This window comes from Tachypleus tridentatus, chromosome 13, assembly GCF_004210375.1.
Source record: "Tachypleus tridentatus isolate NWPU-2018 chromosome 13, ASM421037v1, whole genome shotgun sequence".
Classification (NCBI taxonomy): domain Eukaryota; kingdom Metazoa; phylum Arthropoda; class Merostomata; order Xiphosura; family Limulidae; genus Tachypleus; species Tachypleus tridentatus.
Window position 1 is genome coordinate 175,133,482 of NC_134837.1, and position 15,310 is coordinate 175,148,791.

Here is a 15,310-nt window from a genome sequence, read left to right on the forward strand (position 1 = left end):
TAAAATTTCTTGGAAATGAATCGGGGACTTTAAGGTACTGGTAATACAGATCTAATAGTTAGGTGTTAAATGTTTCCCTGGTGGCGGTGCTTGTTTGTTTGTTTTTGAATTTCGCACAAAGCTACTGAGGGCTATCTGTGCTAGCCGTCCCTAATTTAGCAGTGTAAGACTAGAGGGAAGGCAGCTAGTCATCACCACCCACCGCCAACTCTTGGGCTACTCTTTACCAACGAATAGTGGATTGACTGTCGCATTATAACGCCCCCACGGCTGGGAGGGCGAGCATGTTTAGCGCGATGCGGGCGCGAACCCGCGACCCTCGGATTACGAGTCGCACGCCTTACGCGCTAGGCCATGCCAGGCCGTGGTGGCGTTGCAAAGCATTATAAAGTGCGATTAACACGTTTCACTCATTTCACAATCGTTTCTTATTAATTTTAAACCCATTCAATGCTTTACTTCTATTTCCATCCAATAGACCAAAATCTTTTTATTTGATATTTTTTTGAGCCAACATGTTTTTAAAATTCGAATATCATTACTGGTATCACACCTTCCTCTTGAGACAACGTTTTTTTCAAATTCGAATGTCTTTACTGGTATCGCACCTTCCTGTTGAGACAACGTGTTTTTTTTCAAATTCGAATGTCTTTACTAGTATCACACCTTCCTGTTGAGACAACGTGTTTTTCAAATTCGAATGTCTTCACTAGTATCACACCTTCTTCTTGAGACAACATGTTTTCAAATTCGAATGTCTTTACTAGTATCACACCTTCCTCTTGAGACAACGTGTTTTTCAAATTCGAATGTCTTTACTAGTATCACACATTCCTCCCTCCGTCCCCCTCACATTTATTTAATTATTTCGTCCTTCAACGGCTAAGTATTGCATTAGTACTATATCTCCTACACCTGTAAGTTTGGCTGAATTCGTATCACAAGCAACTTTTAATCACTACCATGTACAAGAAACTCCTATGAAAAATCTATTAACTTAATATTTGTATGAAATCATAAGATTTACTTCTGTTTATAGGCCCAGCATGGCAGGATAGTTGAGATGCTCTACTCGTGATCTAAGGGTCGCGGGTTCGAATACCCATAACACCAAACTTGCTTATCCTTTCTGCCGTGGGGGCGTTATTATGTTACGATCAATCCCACTCTTGGTAAAAGAGTATCCCAAGAGTTGGTGGTGGGTGGTGATAACTAGCTGCCTTCCCTCTAGTCTTACATTGTTAAGTTAGGAACGGCTAGCGCAGATAGCCCTCGTGTAGCTTTACGCGAAATTCAAAAATAAAGAAACCTTTTTTCAAAGTCACTAATTATTTCGTCTTTATCAAGAATTATCTGAAAAGATATAACCGCGCGTCTTTCTTGGAGATTTTCAAGTTGTCACTTTTTCTCCAAAAATCACTAGTTAAGCTGTTGTCTGTCTTCAAAGTATCAATGGAACCATCACGAAAGAAAACAAACAGACGAACATCTAGTGTCACCAACCGTCTCCAAATTGTAATCTTTCATATCCCTTACTTCATTAAGGATCGTTGATTAAAACATTACTTGAAATTAATTATTTTTGTATTTACCAACTTAAAACAAATCGTACGGGTTCATATATACTCCCTCCCTAGTAATTCAGGGACAAGTCCTCTCATTTATTAAACTTAGTGGAAGGTTATCTAGGTAGCCTTTCTTCGTTAGGAATTATCCTGATAATATCATCTTTTTCTATTGGTTGTCACCAAGAGATATTAAATCATTCTCTCACTCTTAATGGATATTTATTCACCAAAACATCAAACTGATTCAGCTAGTGGTTTGAGTTTTCAACACTTAACTAATAGATACTTGTGAGCTCACAAACATGAACCGTATTTACTCATGATGAATGTCCACAGATGCAAAATGGTTAATTCAGAGATTGCAGCTGAGTCATTGTGAAGGATCCTGTTAATCAGCCGAGAAGTTTCGATCTATTGCAACCCTCGTAGGTGTCTTTGTTTTGAAGTGAAAAGCTCTACAAAATCACCGGCATCAAAAATATTTTTAATGCTATAAGCCATCATAGATACAGAGGGTGGACGAAAACATTGTTAATTTGTTATATCTTTTATTAGATAACAGAAGAATATAAAAAAACTACGTTTATAAAAGGCATTTGACGATATGGTAGATAAGTCAGTCCAAAATGTTGTTTTATACTAAGCATTTAATGTTATGGAATAAAACTGAAGCTGGCAAAGCGAAAAAAACAGTTCGGCCTGATAACAGTGATTAAATATCTCACTAGACTTATTTTACTAAGCCTAATAACAGTGATAAAAACCACATTGGGCTTATTTCACTAAGCCTAATAACAGTGATAAAACTACATTCAATGTTCCATATAGTTTTTACTCAATCGCAGCCGTAGACTTAAGATATTTCCAAATTCCAGCAAAGTGATTTTTGTACTGACATCAACTGGTTACAATGATGTCTAGTTTAATTTGGACATTTAATTCAGAATGACAGTGAATAGCAGTTTATAGTTTAAATTAGGAAACTAGCCAGGAAAGGCGCTGGCTTCGTGCCACTTTTTGTATTTAATGAAAGACTTGAAAATCTAATCCAAAAACAATTTTTTTGAAAATAAAACGACCTAAAGAGAAAAAAAAAAGAAAAATATATCGCAAATATTTGTTATTAATCTTGTCAGATGGCATCGCTTAGTGATCGTAAGGCATCAGACTAGAACCTCATGACAATATTAAACACTGGAGACGTGGAATTTTCATTCGACTTGAATCTTCTGACAATATAAGATGCGAGAGTTTGATTCAACCAGTTTTTGTGGCAATACGAGACGCGAGGGTTTGATTCGACCAGATCTTGTGATAATATGAGACGCGGAATTCTGATTCGGCCAGAATCTTGTAATAATATGAGATGCGGAATTCTGATTCGGCCAGAATCTTGTAATAATATGAGATGCGGAATTCTGATTCGGCCAGAATCTTGTAATAATATGAGATGCGGAATTTTGATTCGACCAGAATCTTATGACAAAATGAGACAAGGGAGTTTAGTGGTCGAACAATCTATTATTACTCGGTTCACATTTGTTTTAAACCTTAGTTGTACTTATCCTGTCTTTTAACGTTTAGAGCAAGGGTGAATTCAATAATGACACTTATTAACCTGTCTTTAACGTTCCGAACAAGTGTGAATACAATAATAACACTTATCAAACTGTCTTTAACGTTTAGAATAAGTGTGAATACAATAATGATACTTACACCCTTGTGCAAATTAATTGAAACAAATGGTCACTTTAAAATATTTTCAGCATGGCGGCCGGTGTAGGCTCGCTGGACCCACTGATTATATTTACACAGACGGCGTCATTAGCTGTGTTTTGCAGTACGGTCGATCTGTTTTTGGGATATATGACGACATTTTGAGGAATATTATGTCATTCGAAATTGCGTTAGAAGGGCAAGGAGACCAGTCAAAAAACAACTTGTTACCAACTCAATGAAGAAAAAACGGTATTAATGGGGTCTGAAATACAAGAACAATGGAGGAAGGTGTTATTCAGTGACGAGACTCATTTCTTCGTACAGGGTCAAAGAAGTCTACATGTTCGCACATCTTCAGGTGAGAAACGTCGAGAATCTCGCATCAATCAATTCGTAAAACATCCTTTCAAGAAGATGTTTTGGGGCTTTTTCAGCTACTATGGCGTCGGAGGCTTACATATCGTAGAAGGTATGATGCGAGGACTGCAGTACATCAAAGTTTTACAGAGAAGAGTCGTTCCAGAATTGAAAAATAGATTTCCAGATGGATCTGGCATTTTTCAGCAAGATCTGGCTCCATGCCACACATCAAAACTAGTGAAGAATTTTATTACTACAACGCGAATAAAGGTGCTAGACTGGCCTGGAAATTCTCCGGACTTAAATCCTATTGAAAATCTTTGGGCGATTTGTAAAGAAAGACTTCGGAGAAAAGACTGTACTACGAAAGATAAGCTAATTAAGGTGTGGTACTGCGATCCAAAAATTAGTAAAGATTGTAGTGAACTCGTGGACTCGATGCCAATGCGGATTAATGATCTTCTGAAAAATAAAGGCGGTCATATCATGTATTAATTTGTGAGTAATTTTTGGATTCTCAAAAATAAAACGAAAAAAAATTGAAAAAATCGTAATTTTTCGTCTTGTTTCAATTAATTTGCACAAGGGTGTATCAACCTGTCTTTAACGTTTAGAAAAAGTGTGATACAATAATGACACTTATCAACCTGTCTAACGTTTATAACAAGAGTGAATCTAATAATGATACTTTCCAACCTCTCTTTAACGTTCATAACGAGGGTGAATCCAATAATGATACTTATCAACCTGTCTTTAACGTTCATAACAAAGGTGAATCCAATAATGATACTTTCCAACCTGTCTTTAACGTTCATAACAAGGGTGAATCCAATAATGATACTTATCAATCTGTCTTTAACGTTCATAACAAGGGTGAATCCAGTAATGATACTTATCAACCTGTCTTTAACGTTCATAACAAAGGTGAATCCAATAATGATGCTTATCAACCTGTCTTTGACGTTTATAACAAGAGTGAATCCAATAATGATACTTTCCAACCTGTCTTTAACGTTCATAACGAGGGTGAATCCAATAATGATACTTTCCAACCTGTCTTTAACGTTCATAACAAAGGTGAATCCAATAATGATGCTTATCAACCTGTCTTTGACGTTTATAACAAGAGTGAATCCAATAATGATACTCTCCAACCTGTCTTTAACGTTCATAACGAGGGTGAATCCAATAATGATACTTATCAACCTGTCTTTAACGTTTATAACAAGGGTGAATCCAATAATGATACTTATCAACCTGTCTTTAACGTTTATAACAAGGGTGAATCCAATAATGATGCTTATCAACCTGTCTTTAACGTTTATAACAAGGGTGAATCCAATAATGAAACTTATCAACCTGTCTTTAACGTTCATAACAAAGGTGAATCCAATAATGATACTTTCCAACCTGTCTTTAACGTTCATAACAAGGGTGAATCCAATAATGATACTTATCAACCTGTCTTTAACGTTCATAACAAGGGTGAATCCAGTAATGATACTTATCAACCTGTCTTTAACGTTCATAACAAAGGTGAATCCAATAATGATGCTTATCAACCTGTCTTTGACGTTTATAACAAGAGTGAATCCAATAATGATACTTTCCAACCTGTCTTTAATGTTCATAACGAGGGTGAATCCAATAATGATACTTTCCAACCTGTCTTTAACGTTCATAACAAAGGTGAATCCAATGATGATGCTTATCAACCTGTCTTTGACGTTTATAACAAGAGTGAATCCAATAATGATACTTTCCAACCTGTCTTTAACGTTCATAACGAGGGTGAATCCAATAATGATACTTATCAACCTGTCTTTAACGTTTAGAGCAAGGGTGAATCTAATGATACTTATCAACCTGTCTTTAACGTTTAGAGCAAGGGTGAATCTAATGATGACACTTATCAACCTGTCTTTAACGTTTAGAGCAAGGGTGAATCTAATGATGATACTTATCAACCCACCTTTAAGGCTATAACTTTGAAACATCTGTGTTGTTTTTAGTAACATGGTTCTCCTTATGAATCATTTACTTTAACGAGTGGTATCAAGGAATATAGAAAGAAGATTTTTTTGTCGTTTTAAACCTTTTACATTGCAACTACCAGGAATATTCGATTTGAGTTTTTCAAAATTCGCTCAAAGATACTTACGCTATCTGTCCCAAAGTGATAGATTAGAAGGAAGGCAATTGATCTACGTCATACACCGCCATCTTTTGAACTACTGTTTATCAATTAAACATATGGTTGACTGTCACATTATAACACCACATTAGATAAAGGAGCGAGCATATTCGGATATGGGATTCAAACCCATGTCTCGCAAGTAACGAGTCGATTGCCCCTAACTATTAAGTCAACCAGTTACACGAAAACGTTGCATATTTACTAACTCAACATTTATTGAAGAGAAGTGTTCAACATTAAAACTGTAGCTTAATGTTTACAATGACATAGCTGATAACAGACATCAACCTGTTTACATGGTTGGCCAAACACGTCAACCTATTTACAGCGACATGGTTGGCCAAACATGTCAACCTGTTTACAGCGACATAGCTGACCAAACACGTCAACCTATTTACAGCGACATGGTTGGCCAAACACGTCAACTTGTTTACAGCGACATAGCTGACCATACACTTCAACCTGTTTACAGTGATATAGCTGGCCAAACACGTCAACCTGTTTACAGTGATATAGCTGACTAAACACGATAAAATCTTTAGTCTTAACGTTCGTACCTCATACAACCATAAGTCCATGTCGTAACACAAAGGTTGTAATAACTAGTTCACATAAATGAGAATGTCTTGAAAATCTTGAATGGCATTAGACTACAGATTAAATGGGAAAGAGCTCATTCGAGTGATCAGAAAAAGAAAAAAAATATATTATGCGTGATTTTGTTCTGTCCTCAGTAGCGTTTAATCTGCTGAGGGGAGGAAGGCTTATTTCTGAAATTTAAGACTTATGATACACATCGAAAAAATATTATAATGTATATGTTATCATTATCACAGTAAAATAAAACCAAAGTATTTTAAATTTACTACTTGTATGAAAATTATATAAATTTATAAAACACGAAGTCCGTTTGTCACGTATGTATAAAGTTCACAAAATAGTTCCAAGTTTCACTGTGTCGGTATTTGGGTATTGATGTTGTTAAGTACCCAGGAGGGTCAGGTACATTTGACCTCTTCCTCCCTCCCGAACGATTATAGCGTCTGTCTTAGGGTTTTTATGTTTGTTTTTTTTAAGCTTTGGGCCAGAGTAAAAGTATAACATCATACTCAGGCCCATTTCAGGGCTCAGTCCATGCATGGACGAACAAGAAGTTTTTTTGGTTTTTTTTTCCTTTTATTATTTCTCTTGTGTTTTTTTTCTTCATTTTTTATTTTATTTTTTTTTTGTATTTTCATATATATATTTTTTTTGTATTTTTCTCCTTTTTCTTGATAGAGAGAATGCTACTACTACTTGTAGTAACACACACACACACACAAAAGAAAGAAATAATAATAATTATTATTCAATACTTGAATAATAATTCAAAAAGAGAGAAAAAATAATGATTAAAAAAAAGAAAATAATAATTATAATAATAAAAAAAAACAAGAACTAAGTGTCTAGTGCATAGTGGCCAGCTTGTGTTACATTTCTTAAATATATGTTAAAAGGGGAGAGGTATTTAGGACTATTTACATCATGTACGTGATATCTGTCGAGATCACACATTAAGTCATTTTTACGCCAATTCTTATTGAAATATTTTAGAGAATTATGCAAGCGTCTTTCAGATATTGTGTCTATGTTTGCATACTTGTGCATGAATGTGGTTGAGGTGCTACGTGGTACTTTATATGCTGAAGTTAGTACTGAATTTTGTATACGTTGAAGTTCCTGTACATGTGTGGGTGCTATGTTAATCCAGGCAGGTGATGCATATTCTATTGTTGGTCTAATGTACGTTTTGTAGATTTTAAGTATGTTGTCTGGTGATGTTCCTTGGATTTTACCTGAAATACTTCTTACATAGTTTGCTCTTTTCCAGATTCTTATCAGTATATTTTTAATATGTGGTAACCACGTTAATTTTGAATCATAGGTTAGACCTAGAAATTTAGCAGAAGTAGCAGTCAGTAAAAGTGATCCATTCATATAGAGTTTTGGTGGATCTTTTTTTCAGCTTATTCAGTCTGCTGAATAATATGACTTGGGTTTTTGGAATATTGATTTTGATTCTGTATTTCTGGCAGTATTCTTCGATGTTATTTAGGACTGATTGTAGGTTCGTTGCTGCTATTGACGGAGTGGGGGCACTTTTCCAGACTGCTACATCGTCAGCGAACTGTGATGCATAACCTAAATTTAGGTCCGACAGAGGCATATTACTCACGTACATGATAAATAATATAGGGCTAACAACCCCTCCCTGCGGGACTCCTGCTTCGGGTGAAAAGGACCCTGAGTGGGCCCCATTTACATTTACTTTACACATTCTGTTTTCCAGGAAGTTGGACAGCCAGCGAATAGTTTCCTGGGGTAATGCCATTTCAAGTAATCTATGACGTAATCCATTATGCCACACTGTGTCAAAAGCTTTCTCAATGTCGAGAAAGCAAGCTACAGTGTATTCGTTTTGTTGAAGCTGTCGGTAATTGATTCTGTTAGTCGAATCAGGTGGTCTGTAGTTTGGCGGTTTTTTCGAAATCCGTTTTGAATTTCTGGTAATTTTGAATTTTCTTCTAAGTAAACTGACAGACGATTACTAATTATTCTCTCTAATACTTTGCCAATACAACTGGTTAAGCTAATCGGGCGGTAGTTGTTTGGTTTATTCGCTGGCTTTCCTTCTTTCTGGAACATTAATATTATTGCTTCCTTCCAAGAAACGGGGATATATCCTGCTGATAGTGATAGATTAAATAACGCTGTTAGGTGTTCATATAATCTCTGAGTGCCTTGTTTTAGGAGGATAGCTTGAATATCATCTTCTCCAGGGGCTTTGTTTTTTGTGTTGTTAATAGCAGTTACGACTTCTGTTACAGTGATATGTTTTATCAGTTGATGAGTGCTCCAGTCTTTTGTTTTTTTCTTGGTGTGTAATAGTGTTGACTGGAAATTTAGGTGTAAAAATGTTTCTGTTTTGATCAATAAAGTTGGTAACTGTATTATAAAAGTATCTGTTCATGTCTGGTTCATGATGTGTCTTGAACGTGTTTTCTAGGTGTTTTTTAAATATCTCGGCTTTTTCTGTGTTAGTGTATGCTGTTTCTCCATCCAGTTCCAGTGGTGGATATACTGTGTTTGTTGTTCCTGTATTTGTAAATCTTTTCAAGTGTGTCCAGAATTGTTTAGGATCAGTTTTGTGATTTAGATCGGAACAGAAGGTGTCCCAGTTTTCTTGTTTTTGTTGTCTGGTTAAGTTTCGTATTTTATTCCTTATTGTGTTTTTCTGTGTTTTAAGTGTGGGGTTGCGATTTTGAATGTACTGTCTGTGGAGTATACGTCTGTCTTTAATTAAGTGTATTACAAAATAAACAAGGACGTTTGTTTGTCTTTAAATTTCGCGCTGACCTGGGCGCCAAAAAAATTAGTATTTGCACAAATAAATATATAATAAAAATTGATTTGTTATGAATTTCGCCCAAAGCTACACGAGGGCTATCTGCGCCAGCCGCCCCTAATTTTCCAGTGCACCACCAACTCTTGGGTTACTGATATAGTGGGATTGACCGTCATAATTGACCCACGGCTGAATGGGCGAGGATGTTTGGTGTGACGGGGATTCGAACCCGCGTCCCTCAGATTAGGAGTTGATGAACGCCTTAACCACCTGGCCATGCCAGGCCTATATAATAAAAATAGATAACGTAAAATTAACACTATTTCATTGTTGGCCAACGACGCCATAATGAGAGAGAAAGTTGAAACTTGCAACAAGAAAATTTTGAAAGTAACCTTTCTGTGAACGTGGAAACTTTGCAGTGAGGAGAAGTTATAATGGAGATGTTCGATGAATAAGGTAAAAATAATATTAGTATAATCACTTTAGCAAGGTTTTAGATTTGTTTGGTCTCACGCAAGTGTCCTACTATGTGTGCACTAGAGAGTTATTCACATACGAAACTTGGATCATCAAATCATGCTGAAATTTGTTGGGGCAGAGCCGCCTGATACTCTGAGTATTCACGAAATAACATTCAACAACACACAAACAAGTTATACATAGCTTTGCGCAAAATTAAAAAAACAACAACAAACAAAGCATACCACAATCGAACCTGGTTAAATAGCATGGTGATCCATTATCTTCAGTACTAATAACAGAACTTTATAATTATCTTACCGTTCATTTTTTTCCGAACGTTTCGTTTTCAGACGTTGTTAGTTATCACCATTAGATTCCATCTTGGAACATAGGGCCGCAATCGCTTGCGGATTCTTCAACAAGTATTTAAGTGAGTAGGTTGTTAGCCCACTGCACCGAGCCGTCCCTAATTTAGCAGTGTAAGACTAGAGGGATGCGAACCCGCGACCCTCAGATTACGAGTCGCACGCCTTAACACGCTTGGCCATGCCGGGCCATATGTAGTCAGTTGAGAAATATTTTTGTTTTTGGTTCTGATAATTATGATGAGCTGCGAAAAATAGTCCAGTTAAGGAACAGGTCTACTTGTGGGTGCTCATGCTAACTATTTGAGAAGTCGCAATGACACCAAAGAGAATTAATATAAGAACCCCCGGTTTTCGCCAGAAAATGAGCTCCGTGACAGAAGCCTAAGACTTGGAGTTCTGCTACAAAGTCTGCTATGAGTAGCCAACTCTTGGGCTACTCTTTTACCAGCGAATAGTGGGATTGACCGTCACATTATGGCGCCCTCACGGCTGAAACGGCGAGCATGTTTCGTTCGATGGGGATACGAACCTGCGACCCTCAGTCGCGCGCAATAACCCACCTGGCCATGCCGGGCTTTTAGATATGCTCAAATATATTTGTATTTTACATCGTTAACCATTGTCTTAACCTTTAAATTTTAAAACAGCAAAGTTCAACATGCTCAATTGTGAGATCCATACATCGTTCACACACTGTTTTATTTTATATCGAACATAAGGAAATAAGAAATTTAAAAAAAAGTATTCAGATTCTTTTATGCTATTATAGAAAAACTTTATGTATACTACAAAATTTATATGGTTAAAGCTGAAAGGATATTGTTCTATCCCTGAAAAATATTCACGAAACTATTATTTTTAATAAATAAAAATATACACGTGTAAAGTAAGTATTAAGAGCCCCTTTTAGTTTTGTGAAGTGACATCCCAAATGTATGTTCATGGAAACTGAAAAAATCATAAAGAAAAACTCTTCCATGGAGAAAATTTGGGGCAGTGCCCGAGAGAAAGTCGTTAACAAAAAAAAGGGGAAGAGACCTAATTTCGTCGAGGTATTCATCACTAACATGTGCTGACGCAACACTAAACGTGAACGGCTGTCTCACCCATGCTGGATATGACTCTCTGGTGGGGAAGTATCCGTCGAGAGACTTTGCGAGCTCATCTAATTGCATGGCAATTGCTTGTTTCAGTTCCCCGGGTTCAGAAATGTCTCCGATTTCAGACACATCTTCGATCTTACTTACACAGTCGTCCAGCAGGGGAAAGTTTGCGAAGTTATCATTCTCTGTTCGTCTTTTCCATAACGGTAGCTTTTTTTTAAAAGCCTTCAGGTTTTCTTCTGCTTCGATGATGTTGACTCCACCGCCCTGCATCTGTTGATTGAGATGATTGAAAGCATTGAAGATACCGGCCATGTACGCCAAAATGAGAATGAACTCAGATTTTGCTCTCGCAAAACAGGAAATAATTCCACACGCATGGCAAAAAACACGATTCAGCACCTTTCCCGGGATAACCACCGAACGTTAGAATGGTACAGAAGTACCTCGAATTCGGAGCCCATTTCATTACACAGCTCTTTAAAGATGCGGTGCTTCAGGGCTCTATTTCGTACAAAGTTCACACATTCCACTACTTCTGCCAGTTTTGTTGCCAAAGCATGCCTGTGCAGAACACAGTGCATTACAATGATGTGTGGTGCATCGGCTTTCACTAGCGCACCAAAACCGGAGTTTCGTCCCAGCATGACTGGAGCTCCGTCCGAACAAACTTCAGAAACCATATCTCACAAAAGATCTTTGTCTCTGAAGAAGTCATCCACAAGTTTCTTCAGGTCGGCTGCCTTAGTTGTTGTTGTAAGAGGCTTGCAAAATAAAAAAATCTTTTATCTCGTTATTCTTCACATAGCGGACAAATACAACAAGCTGGCTTAGATTGGAAACGTCGGTGGTCTCGTCGAGTTAAAGGCTGAATTTTGCTGGACTTGAAATCAGATCTGCAACTACTAGAGCCAAGATGTCATCGCTCATGTCATCTATTCTGCTGCTGATGGTGTCATTTGAAAGAGAAATTTGGGATAACTTATTTTGAGCACCTTTTCCCAGCATGATATTCGCCATCTTCAACGCAGCTGGTTTTACAAGTGTTTCACCAATGGTGTGTGGTTTGCCCTGCTTTGCGATCAAGTACGGAACTTCGTACGATGCTGTGAGGATCGGTTTGTCGATGGGTACAAATCTGAGAACAGGCAAAGTGGCCTCTTCATCGAACCTGGTTATCTTTACCTTGAATTCAGCAAGCGTTATGTTCTTGTATTTCCTATCTCCATTCAGCTCTAGAGAGTGTTGTCTTAGTTTTGCCGGTGCTAGACGAGAATTGCTCAACTTGGCATTGCAAATCATGCATTGAGGACGCTGACTCCCAACATGTTCCGTTATACACGTGAATCCATATTGTACGTATTTGTCCGACCACTTTCTGTTTTGCTCGAAATAATTGGGATGAAGGGATTGAAAGATTAGGAAAACAATCACAAATGATGCACGATCACTACAGCCACAAGTCGACTGTTAAGCGCACGAAGTTCCCTGCAGCACAGATATTAAGGCCAAGTGACGTGACGTGATCAGCCGCAGCCAATGATGGCCAAGTGGAGCATGACGTCACGAATCATACGAGTGGGGTGAACGGAACGGACACACACAGTGTGTGTGTCTCGACCTCCGCTGAGCCCCTGAGACTGACTCATCAAACCTCTGGGGTTCGATTAAACCCAGGTTAAGAACCACTGTGCTAGGGTAATTATTAATAAACACCACCATTCTCGGCCCAGATGGGGCCCATCGGTTTTGTGAATACACATTTATATAATAAATTCCTTACGGGTCAATGTCTTTATTCGTTACAGTGTTACACATGAGTTGCATACAATGAAAAAAACAAAAATACATTAATAATGCACTCAATCTTAGTACTTATTGTTGTGGGTCCCTATGGTACATTATACGTATAAATTGAGTAGTACTTAATAATACTACTTTATATGTATATGTATAAACTGAGTCATTCTACGTAATTTGTTTGCCAGTCTTTTACACTGTATGTTGTAACAGGGAAACTCATACAATTACTCAATGTAATACAATATATAGACAACACTAGCTGTCAATCGTCTGTAATAGTGATTCAATTAATCTTCTGTGGCTGGGAAGGTTTTAATTAAATAGTTCAGTTTTATTCAAGAAAAAGTGATTCAGAAACACTCAATACCACTTCATTTAAACCGATACAATTAGTGATACAGTTCATACAGAAAATTGAATTTTGTTTTATTAATTTTGTGGTTAGAAATCTAATTTGTTCGTGATGACAGACAGATTTGAACCAAGAGCATTATACGTCAAACAACTCTTTTAAAACTAGGGTGAAAAACTAGAAAGCAGTCAAAGGATGTTTAGAAGTGTTTCTAATCATAAAAATAGCTATGCTTGTAAGTTAGCCATGGAAAATCGTATTGACTGTATGATGTAACAGAAACAGAACATGCAGTTTGAGCTGGCAGCGAGACTTGACCAAAGTTTATCGGTTGTCATCATCCTGACCGATAAATGTAAAGTAAACACCACGTTTCTTTTAAAAAGTAAGATTATATTAATTATACAGTCTACTGTACCGATTCTAACTGCAGTGGTCTGTGTATTGTTTGGTTGAACTGAGTGATATTATTGTCATCAGAAAAGCAGTTTTTAAAGTAAAATAACAATTTTAAATGACACATGACATTTATGCATACGGTGTTTAAAGAGTTGTATGTGATGTTCTTTTATGACGGAATCTGATAAAAGCAAATGCCAACAATAAGAAATCTGGCTTTAGAAAATTCAAAACGTTATCAAAACAAAGGCCATCAATCAAGTATCACTATCTACACATAATTACAGAGGCGTAGCTAGGGTTTTCAGCGCCTGGGGACAAAGTCAGTTTTCGCCATCCCTTGTGACAAAATGTAATCCATAAGGGGGTCCGTCATGCTTTTCCGGAAATTTATGAGGTTTAGAACATGAAAACCTGAATTTTGTGGCGTATTTTTATGGTATGAAGGAGATGAAAAAAGTGAAATAATTAAGGCAACAATGGTACTTTGAAGATATAATTGAATAACAGAGAAGGACAGAATCAGAAACAAGAATGCATATAAAAAAAGTAATGCAGAATTATTTTATTCTAAAATAATAGTCAAATATAACACTGCGAAGACTTAAAACATTACTTTGGATATAGTAACCTGGAAAGTTAACATAAAGTAAAAGAAATAGTTTGATATAATGCTTTGGATGTTATTATGTAACTTCAAAGAGAAATTTTTCTTGCCTTTGCTGCTGCAAATTTATCGATTAGTTCCTCAAAATTTATGCTGTCGGTAATCTCTCGCTCCACACTCAGCAAAGCCAAGGCTGACAATCTTTTCTGTCCCATAGATAATCTCAGGTAAGACAGGATAAGTTTTAACTTACTAAAAGACCTTTCACAACTGGCAATAGATGTTGCAACAGTCAGTAAGATCTGCAGACCAACTCTCAGATTTGGAAATACATCATCCCCATACTGCACAATGAAGCAAAGCAGGTCCTCTGGTGTGGAAAGCTTAACATCAGCCCTTGTCTTGAATAGCATTCGGCAGTCCATTATTTCACTGAACACCTCTAAACCATCCAAGTCTGTATCGTGAGAGCTACCCATAAAAATGCATATCTGTTTCAAGCTATTCTCATTAGTTGTGGACATCAGTTCCTTTATATCTAAAAGAAAGCCAAAACCAGAGTCCAGTTTCTTCAAGCTGATGAATCTGTCTCCCATTTCTGTATGCATTTTGTCAATTATACTTTTCATCAGTTGAAGCATTTCATTTTCTGCTATGAGTCCTACATTCTCTGCTGTTTCTCCGGGTAGTTTTTCTTCTTTCTTTGCCGTCTCTCAATTTGGACATCACAAGAACTGCACAGTTCCTTTGCTTCTTCAAGAGAATTCTTACATATGGCATCACTGTTTTCTAGGAAATACCCTTGTAAAGCCTAAATATCTTGAGCAGCATTATGGAAATTCATGTTGTGGTCTTGAAGCCTTTTATGAACCCGTTCAATTTTAGCAAGTACAGTATTCCAGAACCAAAGAAGAACCAAAAACTCAAATGTTAGAATCCGATGTAACAACTAAACTGCATCATTTCTTCATCTGAATTTTCCTC

The 15,310-nt window shown here is 37.0% G+C and overlaps 1 protein-coding gene across 1 annotated transcript; it reads right to left on the bottom strand.

Annotated features, from left to right (window-relative positions):
* Positions 1 to 14,415: 14,415 nt before the first annotated feature.
* LOC143236379 (uncharacterized) lies at positions 14,416 to 14,934 on the bottom strand. Its single transcript, XM_076474644.1, has one exon. It carries the CDS (start codon positions 14,932 to 14,934, stop codon positions 14,416 to 14,418), a length of 519 nt encoding a protein of 172 aa, XP_076330759.1.
* Between the last annotated feature and the right edge of the window lie 376 nt (positions 14,935 to 15,310).

Excerpts from the sequence above, each read along its gene's own strand:
- LOC143236379 (XM_076474644.1), bottom strand. The coding sequence starts at position 14,934 with ATGCATACAGAAATGGGAGACAGATTCATCAGCTTGAAGAAACTGGAC.